The sequence below is a fragment of the Orycteropus afer genome, unplaced genomic scaffold (assembly GCF_000298275.1).
Source record: "Orycteropus afer afer isolate SDZICR_OR568_19922 unplaced genomic scaffold, OryAfe1.0 scaffold00104, whole genome shotgun sequence".
Lineage (NCBI taxonomy): Eukaryota > Metazoa > Chordata > Mammalia > Tubulidentata > Orycteropodidae > Orycteropus > Orycteropus afer.
Window position 1 is genome coordinate 687,594 of NW_006921691.1, and position 26,828 is coordinate 714,421.

Genomic DNA, 26,828 nt, shown 5'->3' on the forward strand with positions numbered 1-26,828 from the left:
CCATCTTACCAGAACGCCAAGATTTTTTCTCTTTAAATTTTTTTTAGCAAAAATATTAACTGTAATATTTCTAGGTGTGGTTTTCTTTGTGCTTATACAGCTTTGCGTTTGCTGAATTTTGGGGGTCTATGGATTAATATTGGTACAATATTTGGGAAATTTTTGAGCATTACTTCTTTTAGTTTTTTTTCTGTTTCATTTTTTTCTTGCACTCCATTTATTTGTGCTGTTTTTCTGACATTGTTCTATAGGTTACTAATGCTCTATCCATTTTGTTTCCCTAATCTGTTCTCTTTACTTGAGTTTGAGTAGTTGTGTTTACTTTGTCTTCAAGCTCACTGACCGTTTTCTGCCATCTTCAATCTGCTGTTAAGCATTCAGTGAATGTTTATTTTTGCTCACTGAACGATAATTTTAATGCAAATAACCTGCACACTATATGGATTTTTGCCAACTGTGGCCCTTGAGGTAATTTTGTGTAGGTGCACTGTGCTAAACTCTTTTGTGTATTGCTGTAAAAATTAACATAGCATTCTTAGGAAAGTACCCCATGGCATGGTTGGCAGAAAAAATTTAATGTGTTACTTGTTTAAAAATAGGGTGATTTATTATTACTATAATTTCCAGTTGCTTATTTTTCATAATTTCCATTTCTGTGCTAAAATTACATTTATTCTCTGCATTGGATCATTTCCAGATTAAGAAAAGAGGGTTAAAGCCATGCTGGGGATAGTTTCTACTGAGCTGAAGTGGCAAAGAATCTTTAGGGTCAAGATCTGGAGAAAAGGAAGCTGTATGGAGGGAGCCTTAGAAGCCTTACGGAAATTTTTCACGGGTCCTTGACCTAAGTCTGGATTGCACATACTTGGAGCACAAGGCCTAGCAGAGAGTAATTGCTGTAGGGGTGAGATCTGAAACAGTATACTATATGTAAGTCACGTAATTTTGGGAGATGATAGTGTTGCAGCCCAGCTGAGTGCAAATGATCTCCTTAACTCCTAGGCATTCACCAGAGACAGTAAAAAGGCCACCACTTTGACCATACCCCAGAACAGTCTTTCTCAACTGGGGTTCAACATGTTGATCTGGGTCATTAATGATCTGTGTCAATGACTACTATTGGAACATGCTTCAAGACAGTTTTCACTATTTCTGAATTATTTTTCCAATTAGGTAAAATATGATGTAGCCATGTTTAAGAAGAGAATAATGCCTGAAACCTTTTAGCATTCTTCTCAGGATGTTTAATTGAGTGATTGTATAGCCTGTACATTCTTGTGGTGGTAATTTTTTATAACTTTTGACATGTTTAAAGAATACTAAAACCTTTTAAGGAAGAAAGATGATTGTCTTTGAAAGTTTTGTGTTATATGGTAATAAATTTTACAAAGAATAATAAAAAAAAGGAGAAGGGTAGCTGTAGATTAAAAGCTGTTAAAGTGACACCAAGTTTAAAAATATGGGGAAGGCTTAAATGTTGAGTCTAAAGATACACACTTAGTATCTTTAATGATAAAACAATTAAAAAAAAACAAAGTCACTGCTGTCTAGTTGATTCCGACACATAGTGACTCCCTCCTTGGCTTTCCAAGGCAGTATCACTATGGAAGTAGATTGCCCAGTCTTCCTTCTAAGGAGTGGCTGGTGGGTTTGAGCTGCCAGCTTTCTATCAGTCAAATGCCTTAAGCACTATGGCACCAGAGCTCCCAAAACAATTAAAGAAAAGCAAAAAGTGATTGCTTTAAAATATGTGTTACTGGTTACTTTTGGAGTGAAGAAGGAGTCCTTGAAGCAGTTTGTTTTGTGTGATTTTCTCTTACTGGTGTGTTTTTTGCAATAATTATTTTTCAGTTGTGTGTATGTATTTTTTAATAAAATTTTAGACCACTGATGTGTAGAAGAGGAGCTCTGGTGTCATAGTGCATAAGACATTTGACTGCTAACCAAAAGGCTAGTGGTTCAAACCCACCAGGCACTCCTTGGAAGGAAGGTTGGTTAACCTACTGCCGTAGTGATACCGCCTTGGAAACCCAAGGAAGGGTCACTATGAGTTGGATCTAACTCGATGGCAGTGAGTTTTTCTTTTTTTTTTTTCTTTTCCTGATGTGTAGAAGAGAAAGATTGACTGATTTTTCCCTTTCCCATAATGTGTATGCATGATTACATATTTTTAGACACAAAAGTATGCCCTTAGACTGCCTAATTACCTTAAGTATGGATTAAGTCCTAAACCTTCATCTTCTACATATGAATGGAGATCATCTGGAGTGGAGTTGAGGAAAGCATTCTTTAGTAGTAAAGCAAGCATGAAGAAATGTGCCTTAAAATATATAGAATTTTCCTAAGATAATCTTTGCATGCTGTAAAATTTTTCTTGTTTCTCTTCAGTCTCTACTCCATGCTATTAAAAACATGTAAAAACAATAATGTAAAAGGTTTAATTTCATATATATGTATAGATATATCAGTTTTTAAGAAGTTAATGCTGATTTTGTTGTTGTTGTTGTTATGTGCCATGGAGTCAGTCCTGACCCATAGCGACCCCTCCTTGGGTTTCCGAGGCAGTATCACTACGGAAGTAGGGTTGCCCAACCTTCCTTCTGAGGAGTGGCTGGTGGGTTTGAACCGCCAGCCATCTGGTGAGCAGTCAAGTGCCTTAGCCATTAACTGATTATAGATTTAATTTTTTCCATGCTTTTGAATTTAAATAAATTTCTGTCTTCTGTCAGCTCAGCTTCCCTTGCTGGTTCATGGTACTGATCATAAGGTAGCTCAGGAAGCTCAGTATAAATATTTAATCACTACATTTTTCTTTCTTTCTTTTTTTTTAAACTTTTATTGCAGTGAAAACATACACAGTGATACATTTGCCAGCATAACAACTTTCCATTTAAAGCTCAGGGAAATGATGACATTTTACATGCAGTGTCACCATTATTACTAGCCCTCTCTAAAACATTCCACCACCATTAGCATAAACTCAATGCCCTGCAGACAAAAGCTTCACCCCCTCCCTCTACCTCTCACCCCTGATAACCACTAATGTTCTTTGGGGGATATATATATACACACATATATATATATATATATATATATATATATATATATATATATATATATATATATATATATATCTATATATATATATAGATATAGATAGGTATATATATATATATATTTTTTTTTTCTTGTTGTTTTTCATTCCTGGTAACCAACAAAGTTTCCTTCCATGTATAACCTTTGTCTTGAATTTTTTTAGCAGTGTAGTAATATATTTTGGGAGCTCTGGTAGCGTTGTGCCTAAAGCACCTGACTGCTAAGTGGAAGGCTGGCGGTTCAAACCCACCAGACACTTCTCGGAAGGAAGATGGGGCAATCTACTTCCATAGTGATACTGCCTCGGAAACCCAAGGAGGGATCGCTATGAGTTGGGGCCGACTCGACAACATATAACAATACCAACAATATAATACTTATTCTTCTGTGATTGACTTATTTCACTCAGCATAATGTCCTCCAAGTTCATTCACGTTATGTGGTGTTTTGCAGATTCTACATTATTCTTTAGGGTTGCACAATATTCCATTGTGTGTACGTACCACAGTTTGTTTATCCGTTCTTCTGTTCATGGGCACTTAGGTTGTTTCTCCCTCTTTGCTGTTGTGAATAGTGCTGCAGTGAACCTGGGTATACATGTATCTGTTTATGTCCTGCCTCTCAGTTCTTTAGTATATATACCTGGTAATGAGCGCAGCAAATCAAATGATATTTCTGTTTCCAAATTTTTAAGGAATTGCCATACCAATTTCTATAGTGGTTATATCATTTTACTCCCCGCAGCAGTGTATGAGAGTACCAATCCCTCCACATCATTGCCAGCTTTTGTTATTTTCTGCTTTGTTGAACTTTGCTATTAGTGCTGGGGTGAGATGGTATCTCATGGTTGTTTTGATTTGCATCTCTGTAATAGCTAATGAAGGAGCTCTGGTGGTGTGTGTCTAAGGCATTTGACTACGAGCCAGAGGCTGATGGTTCAAACCCACCAGCCACTCCTTGGAAGGAAGATTGGGCAATCTACTTCCATAGTTATACTGTCTCAGACACCCAAGGAGGGATTGCTATGAGTCACTTTCAACTCGATGGCAGTGAGTTTGGTTTTTTGGTTAATAGCTAATGATCGTGAACATTTCTTTATGTGTTTGTCGGCTGCCTGAATATCTTCTTTGGTGTAGTGTCTGTTAATGTCTTTTGCCAATTTTTTAAATTGGGTTATGTTTTTGATGCTGAGGTGTTGGAATTTTCAAGTCCTTTGTCTGGTATGTCATTGGCAAATATTTTTTCCCATTTTGTAGGTTTTCTTTTCACTCTTTTGGAGAAGCCTTTTGATGCACTTAAGAATTTAATTTTTAGAAGGTCCCAGTCATCTAGTTTATCTTCTACTGTTTCTGCATCCTGGCTTATGCTTGATAGTCTTATTTATGCCATAAATTAAGGCCCCTATGTTTGCCTCTATTTTTTCTTTGATGAACTGTATAGTTTTAGATTTCACATTTAAGTCTTTGATCCATTTGGAGTTAGTTTTTGTGTATGGTGTGGTGTATGGATATTGTTTAATTTTTTTGCAAATGGATATCTAGTTTTGCTAGTACCATTTATGAAAGAGACTATCTCTTCTCCTTTAACGGATTTTGGCCCTTTGTCAAATATCAGTGGACCATAGGTTGATGGATCTATTTCTGGGTTCTCAGTTCTATTCCATTGGTCTGTGTGTGTGTCGTTATACAAATACCATGCTGTTTTGACAACTGTGGCTTTGTAGTAGGTTTTGAGATCTGGGAGTGTGAGATATCCTCCTTTGTTGTTCTTCTGTAGTGTTTTGCTCATGCTAGGTCTCTTTCCTTCCCATATAAAATTAGTGATTCTTTGAAGTATGTTGATGGAATCTGCATTAGGATTGCATTGAAAATATAGATTGCTTTGAGTAGTATTGACATTTTCACAATGGTCAGTCTTCCTATCCATGAGCATGGTATGTTTTTTCACTTATGTATATCTCTTATAGTTTCTTGAAGTAATGTTCTGTAGTTTTCTTTGTATAGGTCTTTTGTGTTCCTGGTAAGATTTATTCACAAGTATCTTTTTGGTTGGTATTGTAAATGATATTGATTTCCTTTTCAGAGGCCTCTTTGCCGGTATAGAGGAATCCAACTGATTTTTGTATGTTGATCTTGTATCCTGCCAGTCTGCTAAATCTTTCTATAAGTTCCAGTAATTTTTTTGTGGATGCTCTTGGGTTTTCTATATACAGGATCATATCATCAGCAAATGGGGAGAGTTTGACTTCTTCCATACCAATTTGGATGCCTTTGATTTCCTTTTCTTGCCTTACTGCCCTGGCTAGGACTTCCAGTACATTGTTGAATACAAGTGGTGGTAGAGGGCATCCTTGTCTGGTTCCTGTTCACAAGGGGAATGGTTTCATTCTCTCTGAATTGAGAATAATGTTGGCTGTTGGTTTTGCATATATGCCGTTTATTATGTTGAGGAAATTCCCTTGTATTCTTATTTTGCTGAGAGTTTTTATCAGGAATGGGTGTTGGATTTTATTGCATGCCTTTTCTGCATATATTGATGTGATCATGTGATTCCTTTCCTTTATTTTATTTGTGTGATAGGTGATGTTGATGGTTTGTCTAATGTTGAACCATCCTTGCATGCCTGGCATATATTCTACTTGGTTGTTGCTTTTTGAGTTGTGGTGTTGGTGAAGAATACTGAAAGTACCATGGACTGCCTGCAAAAACGGCAAGGAGGCCACATGTTTTGACCTCCTCTAACCCTACAAGAGGAAGACAGGATTACCAGCAGTAACCCAAGGCCTATTCCTACAAGGCCAGACATGCTGCCTCTCCCAGCCCTTTCACCAACCGTTCCTCCCAAAGCACCCACCACCTCTCTCCTGGGTTCGATAATTCACTGCAGTGGCCACACAGAGCTCACGGATTATGGGGTTTATTAGGGAAGCACCACAGACTACAATTCAAGTTCAGGAAAAAAATGCTCAGTCTCTCTCCCAGCCCACTGTCCCTCAGCAACAGTCTCTCACAGTCTCTTTCCCAGCAGTGATGGTCCCTTAGTGTCTCCGCAATGTGTGTCTCTTGCGTCTCTTTCCCAGCAGCACGTGTCTTTCAGTAGCGCGTGTCCCTTTCAGCAGCACGTCTTCCTCAACCAGCAGTCAGAGAGAGTTCTCCTCTAGGAGGCCTCCTTTTGAGCTTGGCAAACTGGCCAAATAGCCAATCACAGCATCATAACTCTAAGCACCTGAGAGAGAGTGGGAACCTCCTAGAACATTGTTTTGTGCCACTCCCAACAGAAATACTCCAGGTGGACAACTTCAGCAATCAGGAGCTCCTCTGTTGCTAATAGCAATTCCCACCTTGGAGTTTACAAAGACTTATGGGTAGAAAAGTCACACTAAGTAACTTACTACACCGTACTGCCAGATGAACTAACAAATCTGTCTTGGGTGCAGCTGGAATTCTCCTTGGAAGCAAGAATGGCCAGACTTCACTTACCTAATTTGGTTATGTTGTCAGGAGGGACCATTCCTTGGAGAAGGATATCATTCTTGGTTCAGTGGAGGGTCAATGAAAAAGGGGAAGGCCCTCAGTGAGATGGATTGACACAGTGGCTGCAACAATGAGCTCAGGTCTAGCAAGGATTGTGAGGCTGGCACAGGACCAGGCATTGCATCGTTCTGTGGTACATAGGGTTGCTATGACTTAGCACCAACCTGATAGCACCTAACAACAATAGCAACAACATCGTATATTTATTATGGTTATGTCCTCTTCTTTAGTTGATCATTTGATCATTATGTAACATCCTTCCTTGTCCTTAATGGTGGTTTTTTGTCTTAAGGTCAATTTTATCAGAAATTAATATTGCCATTCCTGCTCTTTTTTGATTGCCTTTTGCTTGGTATATCTTTTTTCAACCTTTGATTTTTAGTCTATTTTTGTTTTTGTGTCTAAGGTGAGTCTCTTATAGAGAACATATTGATGGGTCATGTTTTCTTATCCAGTCTGCAGCTTTCTGTCTCTTGAGTGGTTCATTTAATCTATTTACATTTAGCGTAAATATTGACCATTATGAATTTGTTGATGTCATTTGTTATGTGTTTTTTGTGGTGGTGTTGATTTCTTTGTTCCATATAATTTTCTGTGCTGAGCTTGTTTTGTTTATGAGTTATGTTATCATCTTCTTCGTGGCTGTTTTAGTATTTGCTAAGTATTTGTGCTTATCCTCTTTGTTATTTTGATGTGAAGGTTTATAAATTTTCTTTGAAGTTACCCTGTAATTTATAATTTTTTCCCCAAGTTTAAAGCAGTCTGTTCTGTCTCTCAGTGGTCTTGACTTCTTCACCATTTTTAAGTTCTATAACTACACTATTCCCTCTCTTTGGTTTGTAGTGGTCCTCATTTACCAATTGATGCCTCTGATTCCCTGTTTACAGTCATAAGTTTATTTTAGTTTGAGTACTTCTATAACTGAATTGCTCTCTGGGTTATTTCATCATGTGTGTTAGTCATCAGTTGTCATTTGCTGTTGTTGGTTCTATGTCTGAAGGACTCCTTTAGCATTTTTTGTAAAGTTGGTCTAGTTTTAACAAGTGCCCTTAATTTCTGCTTATCTAGAAATCTAATTTCACCTTTATATTTGATAGAACATTTTGCTGGGTTAGAAATTTTTTTCTTTCAGGGTTTTATATATATCTTCCCATAGCCTTTTTGCCTGCATGGTTTCTGCTGAGAAATCAAAGTTTAGTCTTACTTATCAGTTGCCCTTTGTATTTAACTTTTTGTTTTTCCTGTGCTGCTTTCAAGATTCTTTCTTTGTCTTTGGTTTTGGTGAGTTTAATGATGATATAACAAAACAGATGCAGTGCAGTGCCGTTGAATCAGATCCGACTCATAGCGACCTCTCCTTGGGTTTCCGAGGCGATATCACTAGAGAAGTAGTTTGCCCTACCTTCCTTCTGAGGAGTGGCTGGTGAGTTTGAACTGCCAGCCTTCTGGTTAGTAGTTAAATGCCTTAGGCACCATGCCACCAGAGCTCCTAATGATGGTATATCTTGGTGTTTTTCTTTTGGGGTCTATCCTGTTTGGGATTTGTTGAACTTCTTGAATGGTCATATTCTCATCTTTCATCATATTAGGGAAATTTTCTTCCAACAAATCTTTGACAGTTTTCTCTGTCTCTTCCTGTTCTGGAATTCTGATTACATGTAAGTTATTCCTCTTGATTGTATCCCACAAAAACTTAGCGTCTGTTCATTATGTTTTAATCTTTTGTCTGTTTATCCTTTAAGAAAGTAGTATTGAGGTGCCTTTCTTCAGTCTCATTAATTCTATCTTCCATTGATTGAATTCTCCTTTGTTCACTCAATGTGTTATCTATTTCTGGAATATTAGTATTAATCTTTTGGATTTTTATTTGTTGTTTTTGTGTTGTTTCTAATTTTTTGTTTGTTTTGTCAATTTTTTCTTTTATTTTCCTAAATTGTTCCAGGCTTTTGTCTGTGTTTTCCTTAATATTGTCAGTGTTTTCTTTGATTTGTCTCTCAGTCTGTTGAAGGTACCCAAATATAATTCTTTTGAACTCCTTATCAGGTTGTTCCAGTGCTGCTGCTTTTTCAGAAATGTTTTCTGGATTTGTATCCTAGTCCCTTGTTTGTATTACTTTATCTTGCTTTTTTGTGTGGACTATGATGGTCTCTGAGACATTGTAGTTGTGTCGTATTTACGTTTAATTTGTGGTTGTTTGTTGGTGTGATTCTTGCAAGATTTTTTCCCCTTTATTTTGTTTTGATGTATCTCTGTAAGCAGGGTACTATGTTTCTCTGTAGGCTAGTTGTTAGCACTTAGGCACTTACCAGCTGTCTCTTGGTAGGTGTGATAGAGAATGAGAATATGTGCACAGATCTCTGTTAGCTGCTCGTAAAAAGTAGTTGAGGGGTGAATTGAGCTGGTATTGGCCTCCATCTGTCACTGGTTAGTTGTTGCAAAAGGAAGTGTTGGCCCTTGCTTAGTGAGTGGGGCTGCAGGAGGTGCAGATATGGTTGGATTGTGTGGGAATGGTTGCTCTCTCCCACTCAGACAAAAAAAAGTTAAAAAAAAAAAGACAAGAAAAAACAAGAATGAAAAACTCAAACTGCATAATGGGAACAATTGCACAAAAAAACAAAACAAAACAAAACAAAAAGCACCAACCTGAAATGCAATAAAAGGAAAAAATTTCAAAAGGGAAAAAAATGCACAGTATCTGGGGAGGGAGGAATGAGAGAAAAGAGCAAGAGTAAAATAACAGGGGAAACTACAAAAGGAAAAACAAGATGGGAGGAACCAAAAGAAAGGAAGAAGAAGGGAATTAAGAGAAGAGAACAAGAGGGAAATAACAAAAAAGAGGAACCAGGTATAAGAAAAAGAAAAAAAATTAAAAAAAAAAAAGGAAGACTGGAGGAAGATAAAAAAGAATAATTTTAAAACAAGCAAACAAAACTGGTGGGGACGGGGCATGGTACCCAGGTTCCTCCAGGGTATATTCTGGAATGGAGCCCCTGTAGGTGAAGAAGGTGGGTGGAGGCAGGAGGATGGCCACACCTCTGTTCACCAAGAGGATAAGGGGCACAAAAGTAACAAGGAGAATATTGCACCTCTCCTGTCATCAGTCTCTAGTGTGGTTGCCTGTGCTGTCCTCAGCAGGCGAAGCCCACTCCCAGGTCACAGTCCAGGCAAGAATGCCACCGTGCACACTCAAAACGGCTGTGCCAGCTGCTTACAAACGTCCAGAGTGGCTGCACTCTCAGGACAGCCCCTGGCAGTCCACAGGACCATCTATCCCCTTCCTCATTGTTCTCCCTTCTGGTCATCAGGCACCAATGCATTCCTTGCCCTTGTAGCCTTGGTGAGCAGAGTCGATTCTCAAGTTGCAATCAGGAAATATTCAAAATGGCTGTGCCCTCAGGGCAACTGGAGTTCTGCAGCTCTGTTTTGTCTCCTTACCCACTGTTTCATTCAGGTTTTCTACCGGTTTCCGTAGTGTAGTGGTTATCACGTTTGCCTCACACGTGAAAGATCCCCGGTTCGAAACCAGGCGGAAACAGTACTACGTTTTAGGAGCTCTGGTAGCATAGTGCCTAAGGCACTTGACTGCTAACCAGAAGGCTGGCGGTTCAAACCCACCAGCCACTCCTCGGAAGGAAGGTTGGGCAGTCCTGCTTCCGTAGTGATACTGCCTCGGAAACCCAAGGAGGGGTCGCTATGAGTCGGGGCTGACTCGATGGCAAATAACAACAACAACAACACTAGTTGGTATTTAATCTGCTTCTTTATCTTTCCCTCTAGAGCTCAATGTTTCAGGATTGTCTTCTGTATTAATTTCAATTGGTTTCTCATTGCTTTGTTGCAGAGGGTCTGTGTAGCTTGTCTGCCTATTCTTCTCTCTTGCTGGAATCTCCTCATCCCTACTTTTTAAAAGCTGAAGGTTTAAATTACTTGGCTATTGGTAGAGATATTGTTTGATTGAAAATTGTATACAATTCATATGAGCTTCATTTTAATACTTGATACTTTAAAATAATTTCACTTTTTTAATGTGAGAAAATTACTATATACTTTTTTTTTTAAACAGAATAAATTTAAACGTGAAGAGAAAGCAAATGGATGGAGAATAGACAAAGCATTTCGTAAGTATTAAGACTTCTGGTACAGATTACCATTTGGAATTCCTAAAAAATGACCAATCTTTTGTATTTGGCTTTGGCAAGTTTTAGATTTGTTTTGCCTCTGTATTGGCATAGGAAAATTGGAAATTTTTCTCTTTAATAATAGGAATCTGGTAGTTGCCACAGGTCTAAAGGGAAGGGACTAGTTAAAACAGCAAAAAACAGTAAACAGTTTGGAGTTGTAAGAGGTTAAAGAAGTCTGGAGATAGCACTTGTAAGTGAACAGTATTGAAGAAAGAGCTCATTGTTTCTGGAAGGTAGAGTACTGTAGATAGTTCCTTCTAGTAGTCATCCAGACAGTTAACACTGCTCACCTGCTATATGTGGCATACCCAGGGCAGGCGAAAATCCTGCATTTAGAGTCTTAAGTCTAATTTGGTAGAAGACAACTGAGAAGATGATAATTTCAGACATTGATTCATTTCTAAGAAGGAAAAGGTGGCTATTTGGTTTGGGTGATCAGGGAAGGTCTGTCTGAAGAGGTAACATTCGAATTTAGACCTAAATTGAAGAAGATAAATACCCTTTCAGCTTCTAGGTAATATTCTCATAATGTTTTTTTTTTTCCCCCCTCTATTTAAGCACAGAGAAAGCCTCAAGGGATCTATAAAGAAAATAATTAAAATGAAATGTACTATATAAAGTATGTAGTTCCTTTGTTCTTTGCTTAGAAGATAATATATTTTTTTATGACCCTGTAATTGTCAGAAGGAGCCCTGGTGGTGTGGTGGTTAAGGGCTTAGCTGCCAACTAAAAGTTCAGCAGTTTGAACCACTAGCTGTTCCACAGGAGAAAGATCTGACAGTCTACTTCTGTAAAAATTGCAGCATTGGAAACTCTAGGTGGCAGTTTTCTGTCCTATAGGGTCACTATGAATTGGAATTGACTGGATGGCAATGAGTTTTGGTTGGTTATAATTGTCAAAGTTCCATGACTAAGATATGTATTCAGTATCCATTTACCATAGTTTTAATCACCCCCCCCCCCAAATTATGGGGTTTATTAGGGAAGTAACAGGTTAAAATTCATGTTAAGGAATGTTCAGGATACAATTCTTCAGTCAAGACAGCCTCCTCTCTGCCATGCCCATAGGTACACCTCTTTGTCCCTTGACCTAGCCTCTGTCTTGCTTGGTCAAGTGTTACAAACCTCTTTTCCCTCTGACAATAGGTTGCCTAGGTGCACACCACTCCATTAGCAAGGCTCCTACCCAAAGGCAGTTAGCTTTCTCGTTGTGTGGGCCGGCAAGTCTGATGCTCTGTCTTGTGCTGGTCTATGGATTCTGCTGCCTCTGCTGGCACCTCAGCACAGGGATCTCAGGGCCAAGGCATAGTTTTAATCTTAGAAAATAATCGAAGTATAGAGAGAACTTAGATTGTGTAACATGTACACTTGTTTTATGAATACACATTAAAGTAGATGAGTGGACCTTATAAATACTCAGTGTTGTATGATATCTACAGGGAAACCACTTCCAGGAATAGTACCTGGAAGATCTGGAATATTGTGAACTTAAACCTTCTCCATTTTAGAGACATTGTCCTGAAACTTTTTCATTATGTTTAACATGTAATAATTGAGAAAGAATCCATAAATCTTTAAGCAGTCTGTTTGAGGTATGTATGAATCCTTTCTTAAAGCCATTTAAATAGATGTATTTAAAACTCAGTGATTTCAGTGGTCTATAATGGAGAGTTAAAAAAATTAAAAATCGTGTTTTATTTGAAACGGGTACTTTGAATTCCTGTGAGAACTGCACGGAAACCCTTTATGGATTATTTTAGTATGAACTGCTGTATTATAGAGGGTCAAAACAGATAAGGGCTAGGTCCAGATAAACAATGCCTTTAGGAATTCCAGATTTGTGCTTGGTTTCTTAAGACGTAACTTTTTAAATTTATTTTTTGTTTTTGTTTTGATATATACCTCCTTTTCTGAGGTCATTTTGTAACCACATCAATCATGGCTTGTATGTACATTCACTGCATTTTCAGATTTACAGCGTAGGCAAGGATTTGACTCGATATGTTCCTGATTTGTTCACTGATAGCTCTTCTTGATTATAGTGCTTTTGATGGATTTTTAATGGGAGTGATCCTGATCAATAGTCATTCTTCTTCTTCTTTGCTACATTTGAAAGAGTAGAGATAATCGTAAAATGGTTGTTATAGACAGAGGGCATATGATGCTGGATAGGCTTTTTGAGGACCTCTTAGTCACCTTAGACCATTTCTTTATTTTTAGATCTATAATTTACAACACAGTGCAGTATATAGTCTGATTAGTACAATGAATATGCCCACGTAACTATCATTCAAAACAAGAAACAGGACATTTTCTATATTCTAGAAAGGTCCTTCATGTCCCTTTCTCATTAATATCCACTACTGTTCTTCTGTTCCAAGACAACCACTATTTTAATACGAATCCCCTTAATTAATTTAGCTTGTTACAGAATGTCTTACTTGTGGATTCATACAGTGTGTATGCACTTGTGTTTGTCTTCTTTCAGTCACCATGTTTTTGACATTTATCTGTATTATATGTCTCTGTAGTTTGTTCTTTTTTATTGTGGAGTGGTGATCTAGTGTGCAGTGATATTACAGTGAATGGAGTTGTTTATTTTCCTATAATAGACACATACATTTGCTTTTGGTCTTATGATGCTTTAAAAAAATCAAAACTTGAAAATCTTTTCCTTTTTTTCAAACAGAAGAAAAGCGCCCTTTTGACTTCGATTTTTTTGCTCATTTGCTTCAGAAAGTTCTTGCCGAAGAAGAGAAAAGAAAACAAAAATCAGTTAAAAATCACAATTCAAAGGAGAAGAAATCTTCCAAACCACGGAAAAAAGTAAAAGGTATTTATTTTAAAAGAAGTTGTGCTATTTTACTTAGAAGTAATATACTTCAAATATTGTCCCTCAAATCTTTAAGAGTCCATTGCAGGGAATTGATTTTTCTTTAATCTATTTACCCAGGCAAAAATATCAGTTCCTTTTTAAATTTTATAATATGCATGGCTACACTGTTTTACATCTTTCTAGCACTTACAGCATGTTGTTGTTAGGTGCCATTGAGTTGCTTCCAACTCATAGTGACCCCTATATACAACAGAACAAAACACTGCCTGGTCCTGCCCCATCCTCACAATCATTGCTGTGTTCAAATCCATTGTTGCAACTACTGTGTCAGTCCATCTCATTGAGGGTCTTCTTTTTTTTTTTTGCTGACCCTCCACCAAGCATAATGTCCTTCTCCAGGGACTGGTCCTTCCTGATAACATGTCCAAAGTACATAAGATGAAGTCTCATCATTCTCGTTTCTATGGCGTATTCTGGCTGTACTTCTTCCAAGACCTAGAGCACAGTTGTAGCTAATTAAAGAGCACCAGAATTTTGGAGTTTAATTTTTTGTGTTTGATTATTTATTATCATTTTCCTCTGTTAAAAAAATCTGGTGCAGAATCCTAATATTTGAAAAAATGGAAGTATAATACTTTGGGGTTGTACTAGCTTGTATTGTTTGAGCATGGTTTGTTTCTGAAGGTTAATGTCAGTGTGTAGGAAATTGTTTGTATGTAGTTATTCCTGTTCCTAGGCTTACTTTTTTATAACTGTTTGAACTTTGAACTATGAGAACAATGTTTAGCTATAATCACATAATTTTTAAATTCTGGACTGCCGGAAGAGTAAACAAATCTGTTTTTGAAGAAGTACATCCAGAATCCTCCTGTAAGTCAGGATGGCTCTCATGTGCTTTGGACATGTTATTAGAAGGGACTAGAGCCTACAGAAGGACATCATGCTTGATAAAGTAGAGAGTCATCAAACAAGTGGAAGACCCTCACCAAGATGGATTCACATAGTGGCTGCAAGAGTTGATCAGACGTAGCAGTGATTGTGAGGATGGTGCAGGAATGAGAAATGTTTCATTCTGTTGTGCACAGGGTCATTATGAATTGAAACTGACTCAGTGGCACCTAGCAGTAACACACACACATACATATATACAGGTATGCCTCCCTTAGTGTCCATGATAAATTTTGTGAAATAGGATGTTATGTGATTTGGACATTGTATGAGCACTGTATTAAAACCTCATGGGAGTCCAATTCTAGTTGTCCTGATTGCTGCTGCTATTGCTGCTTGAGCTGCTGGCAGAGGCCAGAGGTGGTGGTGCAAGCTGAGTGAGAGTAAGTGAACGGGGAGGGAGCTGAGCACACTCAGCCCTGCCTGTTCTGCCTGCCTGAGCAGCAGAAACAGCAGGGACTTGCAGACTCAGTCACTGTCACCCACTTGCCAGCTGTACAAAACCTGAGAGCCCATGCCTGAGCCATGTCCTCTGTCTTACGTGCCTGTCCCACCTGTTATGGATTTAATTTTGTCCTCCCAAAATATGTGTCAACTTGGCTAGGCTACAATTCTCAGTGTTAAGTAAATACTCTATATGTTGTAAATCCTAACCTCTTTGATGTTAATGAGGCAGTATTAGGCAGTTATGATGATGAGGAAGAATTCAGTTTACAGGATTAGCTTATATCTTCAGTCAATCTCTTTTGAGATTTAAGAGAGATTAAACAAATGAGAAGAATTCAGAGGGGCTTCCTACCAATAAGAAAGAAGAGCTGGGAGCAGAGCACCTCCTTTGGACCCAGAGTCCCTAGGTTGAGAAACTCCTTAACCTTGGGGAAGATTGATGAAAAGTACCTTTCCCCAGCACTGACAGAGACAGAAACCCTTCTCCTGGAACTGTTGTTGTTGTTGTTACGTGCTTTTGAATTGTACCCGACTCATAGCGACCTCTCCTTGGGTTTCCGAGGCAGCATCACTGTGGAAGTAGATTGCCCAACCTTCCTTCCAAGGAGTGGCTGGTGGGTTTGAACCGTCAGCCTTCTAGTTAGCAGTCAAGTGCTTTATGCACTATGCTACCAGAGCTCCCTCTCCTGGAACTAGCACACTGAATTTGGACTTCTAGTCTGAACAGTAAGAGAATAAATTCCTGTTTGTTAAAGACATCCGCTTGTAGTACATCTGTTATAGCAACACTAGATAACTAAGATCCCACTAGTGGTCCAGTGCTGCAGGAGTCTGGGGTTGAGGTCTTTAAGACCATTGCTGTTGTTGTTATGTGCTGTTGAGTCGGACCCGACTCATAGCGATCCCTCCTTGGGTTTCCGAAGCAGTATCACTATGGAAATAGATTGCCCATTCTTCCTTCCAAGAAGTGGCTGGTGGGTTTGAACTGCCAGCCTTATGGTTAGCAGTCAAGTGCCTTAGGCACTATGCTACCAGAGCTCCCATTAAAACCATTAGGGGAAAATAATAAACAAAAAGAGAGCTGCTTTTCCCTAAAAAGAAAAAAAAAAACCAACAAACCTTATGAGACCACAGATGTATATGCAGTCAGATGTTGCCTGAATGGACTTTAAGTGCATACGTGTGTGTGTGTGTGTGTGTGTGTGTATGTTCTTTTGTGGAATGTCTGTCAAGTCCTTTGCCCATTTTTCGATTGCATGTTTCTCTTTCTATTGTTAAGTTACAGAAATTCTTTATATATTCTGGATGTTATCAGATTTATGATAGATAATCAGATACTTATTTTCTTCCATTCTGTAGGTTGTCTCCTCATTTTGTTGATAAAGTCTTTTGCAAAAAAAAAAAAAATTCAGTTTCATGAAGTCCAATTTATATTTTGTTGCTTATGCTTTTGATGTCATATCTTAAGATTCCTTTGTAAAACTCAAGGTCTTTTAAAGTTTAACCTCTACATTTTTTCTAAGCATTTTATGGTTTTACTTCTTATATTTAGGTCATTGACCAATTTTGAGTTAATTTTTTTATATGGTGTGAGGTATGGGTCCAAGTTCATTCTTTTGCATATGGAGATCCAGTTACCTCAAGCACCATTTATTGAACAGACTATTCTTTCCTCATTGAATGGTAAAATTAGGTATTTGTAGAGAAGATGTCTGATCAGCCATAGCTATGAAGTTAAGTTTATTTTTGGCTTGGAAAGTATTTCCATGGTGAACTCTACTTCTTAGTTTTTTATACATAATTCATTGATTTCATCATTTGAAGCAGTTGGTTATTAATATGCATTAATAAGAAAGGGACTAGAGATTGTTTTAAAATTTTTGTTAAAATGAATTTTCATTGGAACACAAATGATACAGAAGCTAACGTTTTCTCTCCTTTACTCTTTTGACAAATTCTTCAGGTTTCCCAGAGAGTTTCTATGCCCTTTTCTATGCAGACAGGTGTGCATGTGTGTCCTATAAAGTATATGTAATTGTTGTTGTTTAATATAAATGAGATCGTACTGTATAGTTGTGCAACTTGATTATTTTATGCCATGACATGCTTTAAAAATCTTTTATGTGATTATATATAAACCTACCGCATTGTTATTGGCTGCATGGATTTTTATAGCATGAATGTATTGTAACTGATAATACCATTTCCTATGGGGCATTAGGGAGCTCTGGTAGCATAGTGGCTAAAAGCACTTGACTGCTAACCAGAAGGCTGGCGGTTCAAACCCACCAGCCACTCCTCGGAAGGAAGGTTGGGCAATCCTACTTCTGTAGTGATACTGCCTTGGAAACCCAAGGAGGGGTCGCTATGAGTCGGGGCCGACTCGACAGCACATAACAACAACAACAACAATGGGGCATTATAGATTGTATTAAATTTTATTTTCTCACACAGATAATACTTCCTTGAATATTTATGTTCTCTAGTTTTAAGAATGTTTCTATAAATTGTTTATAAATTCATAACCATTTTTCTTCTTTTCAGGGAAAAAAGTTGTCAGTAAAGAAGTGAATGATGGTCCAAATGAATCTATGAGTACTCATGTTTCAGACAGAGAAGGGCTTCAAAAGGATGTTCAGACAGTTGAAGAACAACAGCCATCTCTGGCTTTCTCAGAACAGGATTCAGGACAGATTACATTAGAATCAGATTTAAATCAAAAGAAAAGGCAAAGGAGAAATCAAAATGAAACTGATGAACAAGTAAGAAACCTTTCGGGAAGCGCCACTGTTCAGTCAAGCCATTCCAAAGGAGGAAAACACAAAAGTAAGTTTCTTTTACATTTCAACAGCTAATATCTTACCTGAGAAGATGTGTAAACTAATGCAAAAATACTTTCCTTTGGATAGTAACAATTAATCCTTATTAATTGGTTCTGTGTTTACGGTACTATATTAAACCTTATTATTTTTAACTAGATAAAAAACCTTATTATTGTGAAAAATAATAATAATAAATTTGAATAAAGTGGGAGATTTTTCTCTAAAGTTTGTAAGATGTTTTTACCTCCTATGTACTTCCATCAACAGTGTTCAGAATCCACATGTATATGGTTAAATCTGTTAACAGAGCATATGTGTTTTACCTTTACAAAGCACCTTTGTGAACCCAATGAAGTGTTTAATTTCTATAAAAGAACTGTTAGAATAAATTTTCTTATTTTTCTTGTGTTCTAGTCACTTGGAATGTGGACATAATGACACTGGTGAGTTAGAGAATTAGGGCAAGAGTTTAGGGAAGGCTTGATCTCTTTTCTTGAGAGTTCATATATAGATTACTTAAAGCAGTTGGTCAACTAAAGGGAGGAGAAAAAGATAACATGAGAACAGCATTACTATAGAGTTGAAACTTATGTAGGTTATCTTCACCAATATGATTTTAATAAATGAGTCTGATTGGTTATCATAGATAGTCATCACATTTGCAGCCTACTATTAGAGACATTACATATGAAGTAGAATAGCTTAATGATTATAGAATGAAACTTTGGAAGCAAACACACCTTGATTTTAATATCATTGCTGGTGTCAGATGGATCTGCAAGCAAAGAATACCAGAAAGATGTTTACTTGTGTTTTACTGACTGCAAAAGCAAAAGCATTCGACTGTGAATCATAACAAATTATGGATAACATCGAGAAGAATAGGAATTGTGCTCATGAGGACTGTACATAGATCAGAAGGGTGTCGTTCGAATAGAACAAGGGGATACTGTGTAGTTTAGAGTCAGGAAGGGAGTAAGTTATGTTTGTATCCTTTCACCATACTTATTCTATCTGTATGCTGAGCAAATAATCTGAGAAGCCAGACTATATGAAGAAGAATGTGGCATCAGGATTGGAGGAAGACTTAGTAACAACCTGTGATATGCAGACGACACAGCCTTACTTGTTGAAAGTGAAGATGACTTGAAGTACTTACTGATGAAGATTAAAGATTACAGTCTGCAATATGGATTACACCTCAACATAAAGAAAATAGAAATCCTCACAACTGGACCAATGAACAGCATCATGATAAATGGAGAAATGATTGAAGTTGTCAAAGATTTCGTATTACTTGGATCCAGTATCAGCACAATGGAAGCAGCAGTCAAGAAATCAGACATCATATTGCGCTGGGCATTAGTGCTGCAGAAGACCTCCTTAAAGTGTTGAAGAGCAAAGAGTCTCTTTGAAGACTAAGGTGCACCTAACCCAAGCCATGGTGTTTTCAGTCGCCTCATGTATGCAAAAGCTGGACAGTGAATAAGGAACACCAAAGAAGAGTTGATGCTTTTGAGTTTTGGTGTCGGCAAAGAATACTGAAAGTATCATGGACTGTCAGAAAAATTAACAAATGTGTTCTGGAAAAAGCGCAGCCAGAATGTTCCTTGGAAGCAAGTATAGCCAGACTTCATCTCATGTACTTTGGTCATGTTGTCAGAAGGGACCATTCCCTGGAGAAGGATCTCATGCTTGGTAAAGTGGAGGGTCAGTGAAAAAAAATAAGGCCCTCAAGGAGACAGTGGATTGACAAAGTGGCTGCTACAGTTGGCTCAGGTACAGTGAGCATTGTAAGGCTGGTGCAGGACTGGGTAGTGTTTTGTTCTGTTGTACTTAGGGTTGTTATGAATTGGAGCTGACCTGATGGCACCTAACAACAACAACAACAACAACAACAACAACGTATTACTAAATATATGACCTAAGGCAAGAAGTCACGATCTCTTCTCTATGATGGGGATAATATAATATGTTCTAATAGACATGGTTTCAATATTGGATGAGATGATGCATCAGAAAGACAGCAGAGTTCCTACCACTTGATAAATGATAAATTGCTGTGATACCAATTATGACACTTTTGAAGGAGCAGAAGAATAGTCAAGTCCACTTTTCATTGCCTGACTTGACGTAAAACAAGTGAATTTAACCAATTCAGATTTAAGCAGTGTACAAGGAAGATGCTACAAACTGCCCAGGAAATTTTAGGCTGGATCTTAAAAGAACTGACCCCATCCTGTTCATTAAGATATTTTCATATAACAAATAGTTTTATGTTGATTAAATTTTCATTATTCTCTAAAAATAAATACCTTGTGTATAAGAACTTGAATGTTGGGTGAATTAATGATTCATAGGAAAAAACAACACTAGGTAAACTCTTTCCTGTTTTAAATTATAATTGAAAGATTTTTGATGTCATTTTTCATAATAATATATATTTGTATTCATAGGTAAATGTGAATCTTTAAGGCCAGAGGTAAATGATAGTGAATGCAATAGGGAACAGAAGCTTTCCTGCTTACAGGACACAGATGACATTGTGGACTTACTGTCCAGTGAAAAAGTTGAGAAAAGAACTGACCCCATCCTTTCATCAAGGTATTTTCTATCTGACTGACTTTACTGAAAGAAGAGTATTAAAGTCTTCTATACTATGGGTCTGCTTATTTCTTTTTCTAGTTCTGTGCATTCTTATTTCAGGCATTTTGAAGTTCTGTTGTTAGGTGCATAATATCCAGAATTTCTTGTCTTCTTGGTGAAATGACCATTTTATCATTGGGTAGTATTTTGTATCTCTGGTCAATTCAGTGTTCTTATATTTCCCATTCTGGGGTAAATTGTAAAATGAAACATTGCTATTTCAGCATTTTTAATATAGTTGAGTGATATTAACTGTGCTCATCATGATGTGCTGTTTCCACATTTTTTCATCATCCTTAACAGAAGCTCAGTGTTCCTAAACAATTACTCTCTTTCTTGTTCTGTCTGTCCCTGTAACCACTAAAAAAACTTTGGTCTCTATACATTTGCCTATTCTAGATATTTCATACAAGTGGAATCATACAATATTTGTCTTTTTTGGGACTGTCTTATTTCACTCAGCACAGTGTTTTCAGGGTTCATCCATGTTTTAGCATTTATCAGGACTTCGTTTCTCTTTATGGCTGAATACTATTCCGTTGTATGTATGTTTATCTATTATTCATCTGTTGATGTACATTTAGGTGGTTTCCACCTTTTGGCTATTGTGAATACTACTTCAGTGACCATTTGTGTACAAATGCCTATTTGTGTTTCTGCTTTCAATTCTTTTGGGTATACCTAGGAGTGGAATTGGTGAATCATATGTTAATTCTATGTTTGACTTTTTTTGAGGAATCTTCCAGCTGTTTTCCACAGTGGCTGCATCATTTTATGATCCCAGCAATGGATGACGGTTCCAGTTTCTCCACATCCTCACCAATGTGTTGTTTTCTATCATAACAGTTTTAGTGGGGATGAAGTGATACTTCATTGTAGTTTTGATTTGCATTTCTCTAATGACTAATGATGTTGAGCTTCTTTCATGGGCTTGTTAGTCAATGTTTTTTCATATCCGTTGCCCATTTTTTAATTATGCTGTTGTCTTTTTTGATAAATTATATATATATATATATATATATATATATATATATATATATATATATATATTTAAAAGCCTTATCAGATATATGGTTTCCTAAACTTTTCTCCCAGTTTATATTGTCTCTTCACTTTGTTGACAATGTTCTTTGATTAACAAATTTTAAAAATTTGATGAGATGCCGTTTATATATTTTCTTTCGTTTATGTTTTCAGTGTCCTATCTAAGAAACCATTGTTAAAAACGAGATCCTGAAGTATTACCCGTATGGTTTCTTCTAAGAGCATTACAGTTTTTCATTCTCACATTTAGGTCCTTAATCAATTTTGAGTTAATTTTTATATATGGTGTGAAGTATGGGTCTAGTTTCATTCTTTTTGCATGTGGAAATCCAATTGTTCTTGCTCAGTTTATTTAAGTGACTTCTTTCCAGATTGAATATACTTTACACACTTGTTGAAAAATCAGTTGACCATAGATACATGGGTTTATTTTTGGACTCTAAATTCTGTTCCATTGGTCTATCTATCTAGCATTATACTGTTACCAGACTCATTTGATCCTGTACCTTTATCATTTGTTTAGAGATCAGAATGTGCAAGTCCTCCTACTTGTTTTGGTTTTTTTTCTCAATATAGCTGTTCGGTTTACCTAGTACCACTTTGACAGGAATATATACCACAAATGGGATGGCTTGTAAAGACAGGAATTTACTCTTACAATTTGGAGGCTTTAAGTCCAAGTTCAAAGTGCCTGGCTCTAGGGGCTAGGTGTAAGCCCCTCAGCCTTGGGCTTCAGCTCTGCCTCCTGCTCCTGGCCCACTGAATCTAGAGGCTTTTCTTCACTCAGATAGCTGCTGGCTGCTGAGGTTGACAAGCCCAAGGTTGACAAGTACAAAGGCACAGTCCCGATGTTACCAAACCACACGGCAGGCCATTCATTCAAGTCCATTGAAAGTCCCAAGGTCGGCAGAGCATGGCAGGCTGCTAAACAGTGACATGGCTACGTGCAGGGTTAATCATGCCATAAGCTAGAGACCATTCCCAAAGCTGCTTCTTACATATGGGAAGCAGACCGCATCCCCAAACCAGCTTCTCAGCTGCTTGTGGTAGATCCCACCATGGAGTTGATTACCAGTCTCATCATGGGGAATAACTACCACCAGCTGCCCAGCCACTCAACCAGGCCCAACCAAGTTGACATACAACTTTAACTACCACAACAGCCTTCACTGTTTGGGGCCCCTTGAAGTTCCGTATAAATTTGAAAATTGATTTTTCCATTTCTGAAAAGGCTATTGGAATTTTCATAGGGATTGTGTTGGATCTATAGGTTGCTTTGTATAGTATTAACATGAGTAGTATTAAACCTTCTGATCAATGAACATGGAATGTCCATCCATTTATTTAGGGCTTCTTTAATTTCTTTCAGAAATGAGTTACAGTTTTCAATGTATAAGTTTTTCACTTCACTTGGTTAAATTTATTCCTATGTATTTTAGTCTTTCACATGCTATTTTAAATGGAATTATTTTTTTTATTTCTGTTTGAGAATGCTCATTGCTAATGAAATTCATCTGAGTTTTGTGTATTGACCTTGTATCCTGCCACTTTGCTAAATTTATTTATTAGCTCTAGTTGCTTTCTTGTAGAATTGTTGAGGTTTTCCAGATATATGTAGGATCATGTCATTAGAGAAAAGGGATAGTTTTACTTCCTTCTTCTCAATTTGGATTCATTTTATTCTTTTTCTTGCGTAGTTGCTCTGGGTAGTATTTGCAATAAAATATCGAATAGCAGTGATGAAAATATTCTTTCATTTTTTTGAACATATTTTTACTAGATAGAGTTCTGGGTTGACGGTTATTACTCTTTTAGCACTTTGAAAGTGCTTTTGGTTTGTGTAGTTGACAGGTCATATAGTTTCTACCAATAAGTTTGCTGTAATTCTTCTCTTTGTAATTTTCTTCTGGTGTTTGCTTCTGAGGTTTTTGTTTTTTTTAGTTTTTATTGTGATTTGGGTGAAAGTTTACAGAGCAAATTCACTTTCCCCATAGCAGCTCACATACACTTTGTCTCATGACATTGACTATAATTTCCCATAATGCAACAACTCCCTTCCCACCTCCCCATAGTTACCTCTTCCCTTTGTCCTTCCTTCCCATGCACTCCTGCCCCCTAAGCTGTCACCCTGTGCATACACAGCCCTTCTATTCTCCCATGATTCTCTCTCCACTACTGTAAATTTCAGCTCATATGCCTGTCTTTTGTTTGGCTGGAAGCCACAGGAGTGGGTTCAATTCCAGACCTGAAGCGCAGCTAAGGGCCATAGTCTAAGTGGTTCCATCACGCTCTATCAGACCAGCAAACCTGGTCCCCCCCCCCCCTTTTTTTTCCCAAATGATGTTGAGTTTTGTTCCACATTGTTCTCCTATTCTGTCCAGGTTCTCCTACATAGATCCCCCTCCTGAGTGATTGACAGTGGTAACCAGCCACCATCTAGTTCTTATGGTGTTATAGCCATATAGGCAAAGGGTTGCATAATATACCAGTCACTTAGACTAATTGTTTCCATGAAACTTTTGTTTTCTTCATTCTTCTTTGCTCTGGATGAGGAGAGACCCATCATTGCATCTAGATGGCCACTTGCAAGCTTTTAAGATCCTAGTTGCTACTCGCCAAAGTAGGATATGGAACAGTGTATTTGTGTAGTATGCTATGCCAGTTGAGCTTGATGTTACCTGTTACTATGGTCTTGAGCCCACAGGTCCATCTACTTTATTTAGGTAGCTGGCTGTGCCCAAGAAATGACTACAGGCTTGTCCCTTGTCAGTTCTGTATACCTGGGAATTCATATAGAACATACAAATATACTTGTAGAAACATTGTTTGCCCACCCTATACATGGTCTTGGGCACACTCTTCCCTGAATAGACATACCTAATCGTTCAGCCTGTCCACCCATCTATCCACCCATGTATCAGTGTGCCTGCACTGACAATGCAGTACTGTATGTGCAAAAGGGTTCATCTTTGTTGCCTTTACCTCCCATATACCTCTATATGACTTCCTCTTAATGCCACTGTGTTGCTCACACTTCTGAGGTTTTTTTTTTGTTGTTCTCAACAATTTGAATATGTGTCCTCATGTGTGGACTTTTTTTTTTTTAATCCTGTGCTTTTTAACTAAGCTTTTAATATACTAATCATAATTATTTAAAATGACATATCTGTTAATTTGACATTAGGGTTATTTATCAGTCTGGTTCTGTTGGTTGCTTTGTCTTTTGCCTTTCTGTGTGTGTCTTGTAATTTTTGATTGAAGGCCAGATAGCATGTGTATCACAGTAGGAACTAAAATAAATAATATTTTTCTCTAGAAATGACCATACCTCTTCTGCTAGGTTGTTAAGGTAGGAGATAGAGTCGATCGAGTTAAGAGTTGAGCTGGATTTCAGTTTTGTGGTTGCTGTGGTTACCTTTAGTGTACCATATGTGTTAGATGATATTATTATTTCTCAATCTAATAGTTTAACAGAAGGATGTTGCTTTATTTGACTTTGTGGAATGTAATGGGAGTATTAGAACTGACTAGTTAGAATTAGAAACATGTGTAAATGAAAGTCAGGTTATGGTATTCCAAACACATACATTAGCATTTCCTTATGTAGAGCCATTACCTAATAAACTGTTATATGTAGAAGAGGAATAACCAGTGCTGTTAGTGACTCATAGTTTTTTTTTTTTAATGTCATGGTCTTTCTTTTATAAATTTAATGACATATGAGTTCAGAGAAACAACTAATTTATTAAGCTACACATAAAACCATAATCATGAGTTTTTCTAATTTTGGCAAAGAACAACCCTGTAATGACTGCTAAAATCTCAATTGGTTTTGAAAGATAGCTGATTCTAAAATTGTTATATAAGAGCCAAAGGTCATGCATGAGTGGTAAAAAGAGTTTTTAAAAGCAGCAACTCAGGAGAAGGAACATATTAAGACTTACTCTAAAGCTAGAGTAATGAAAGTAGTATAGCACTAGTACGGTGTAGACACATTGGTTTATTCAGTGCAACTGAATGTAGAGTCTACAAGACATTTGGGAATCTGAGATATGGCATAGGTGACATTAGAAATCAGTGGGCAACAACTGAATGAACTACTCAGATGGTGATGAGATATGAAAAAGATAACATTAGATCTGTATTTCACTTTCTGTACCAAATATCTGATGGATTAAAGAGTGCAGTATAAAGTAAATCTTTAAAACTTTAAAAAGAAAATGTAGGAAAATGATTTTATGGTGTCAAGTATGCAAGGCTTTCTTAAGGCACAAAAAGCACAAACTTTTAAAAGATAAGTGATAAATTTGTCTGCAGTAAAATTATGTACTTTGATTAATGGAAGTCTTCCTAAAGAAAATGAAAGACAAGCTAGTGACTAGGATATTTTATATGTAAAACCTAGTTAATAAAAAAAAAATAGATAAAGAAATCTTACTGATCTGTTGGGAAAAGATAGACATTCAGTTTAAAAAAAACAATGTACTGAAAAAAATATGACAAGATATGCATATACGTTAAAGCTGGGTGCTAGTTGGTACATGCTGTCGATTAGGTTATGTTGAAATATTTCATATTACATTAGTCCTTGCTTTGACATAGCATAGCATTAACTGCAACTTGAGCATGTAGCCTAACTATTGGTTAACACATTATCAAAACAAGGACTGCCTGTATACAATTCTAATAAAAGATAATTCCTAAATATTACTGTGATTTTACATGTACATGTTCATTTTTGAATCCAGTATAACCAGCAGTTTCTCATTTTGTGAATTCTTGAGCACTTTTCCATGCATTTTCTGTGTCCTTTTGTGGCTGCTGCTTACTCTGAAGGTAACTGTTCTTTATAACATGAAGCAAGAAGGATCCTGGTAAAACCAAAATAAATCAGTTTTGATTATTCCCTTATATGAAGGATCATCTTTGAAAGTGCTGATTTTATATATTTTAAGAAATCTTTTAAATAATTAGTATAAAAAATGTATTGCTGAAGATTTTTTTCCTCTGATATGTTTTCATTTCCTCAGTAATCAACAAGATGCCACGGTAGCAACTGAGTGTTCAGAATCGAGCACTTCGAATTTGCCTTCTTCAGAAGTTGGAGCTAGAACATTGTCTGAAGTGAACAATGCTGAGAGTAGGTGTACAAAAGAAAGAAATGTTGACCTAAAAAATAAGTTACTGTAAGTGTTTAGTATTTATTTACATATTTTTGTTGTGGCTAGAGTTTCAAATCTTTGGTAAAGTTTTTTTTTTTTTTTTTTTTATTAGG

General features: G+C 37.1%; 1 protein-coding gene and 1 non-coding gene across 2 annotated transcripts in view; both read left to right on the forward strand.

The window, feature by feature from the left end:
• BDP1 (B double prime 1, subunit of RNA polymerase III transcription initiation factor IIIB) overlaps positions 1 to 26,828 on the forward strand; it is a 217,727-nt gene that overhangs the window by 33,369 nt on the left and 157,530 nt on the right. The window contains exons 8-12 of the mRNA XM_007943362.1: positions 10,693 to 10,747; positions 13,500 to 13,643; positions 17,586 to 17,867; positions 20,320 to 20,467; positions 26,584 to 26,739. Of these exons, the coding sequence (XP_007941553.1) occupies positions 10,693 to 10,747; positions 13,500 to 13,643; positions 17,586 to 17,867; positions 20,320 to 20,467; positions 26,584 to 26,739 (785 nt within the window). The remainder of the gene's footprint in view (positions 1 to 10,692; positions 10,748 to 13,499; positions 13,644 to 17,585; positions 17,868 to 20,319; positions 20,468 to 26,583; positions 26,740 to 26,828) is intronic.
• On the forward strand, positions 10,092 to 10,164 carry TRNAV-CAC. The gene has a single exon. It is a non-coding gene; the product is annotated as a tRNA-Val (tRNA).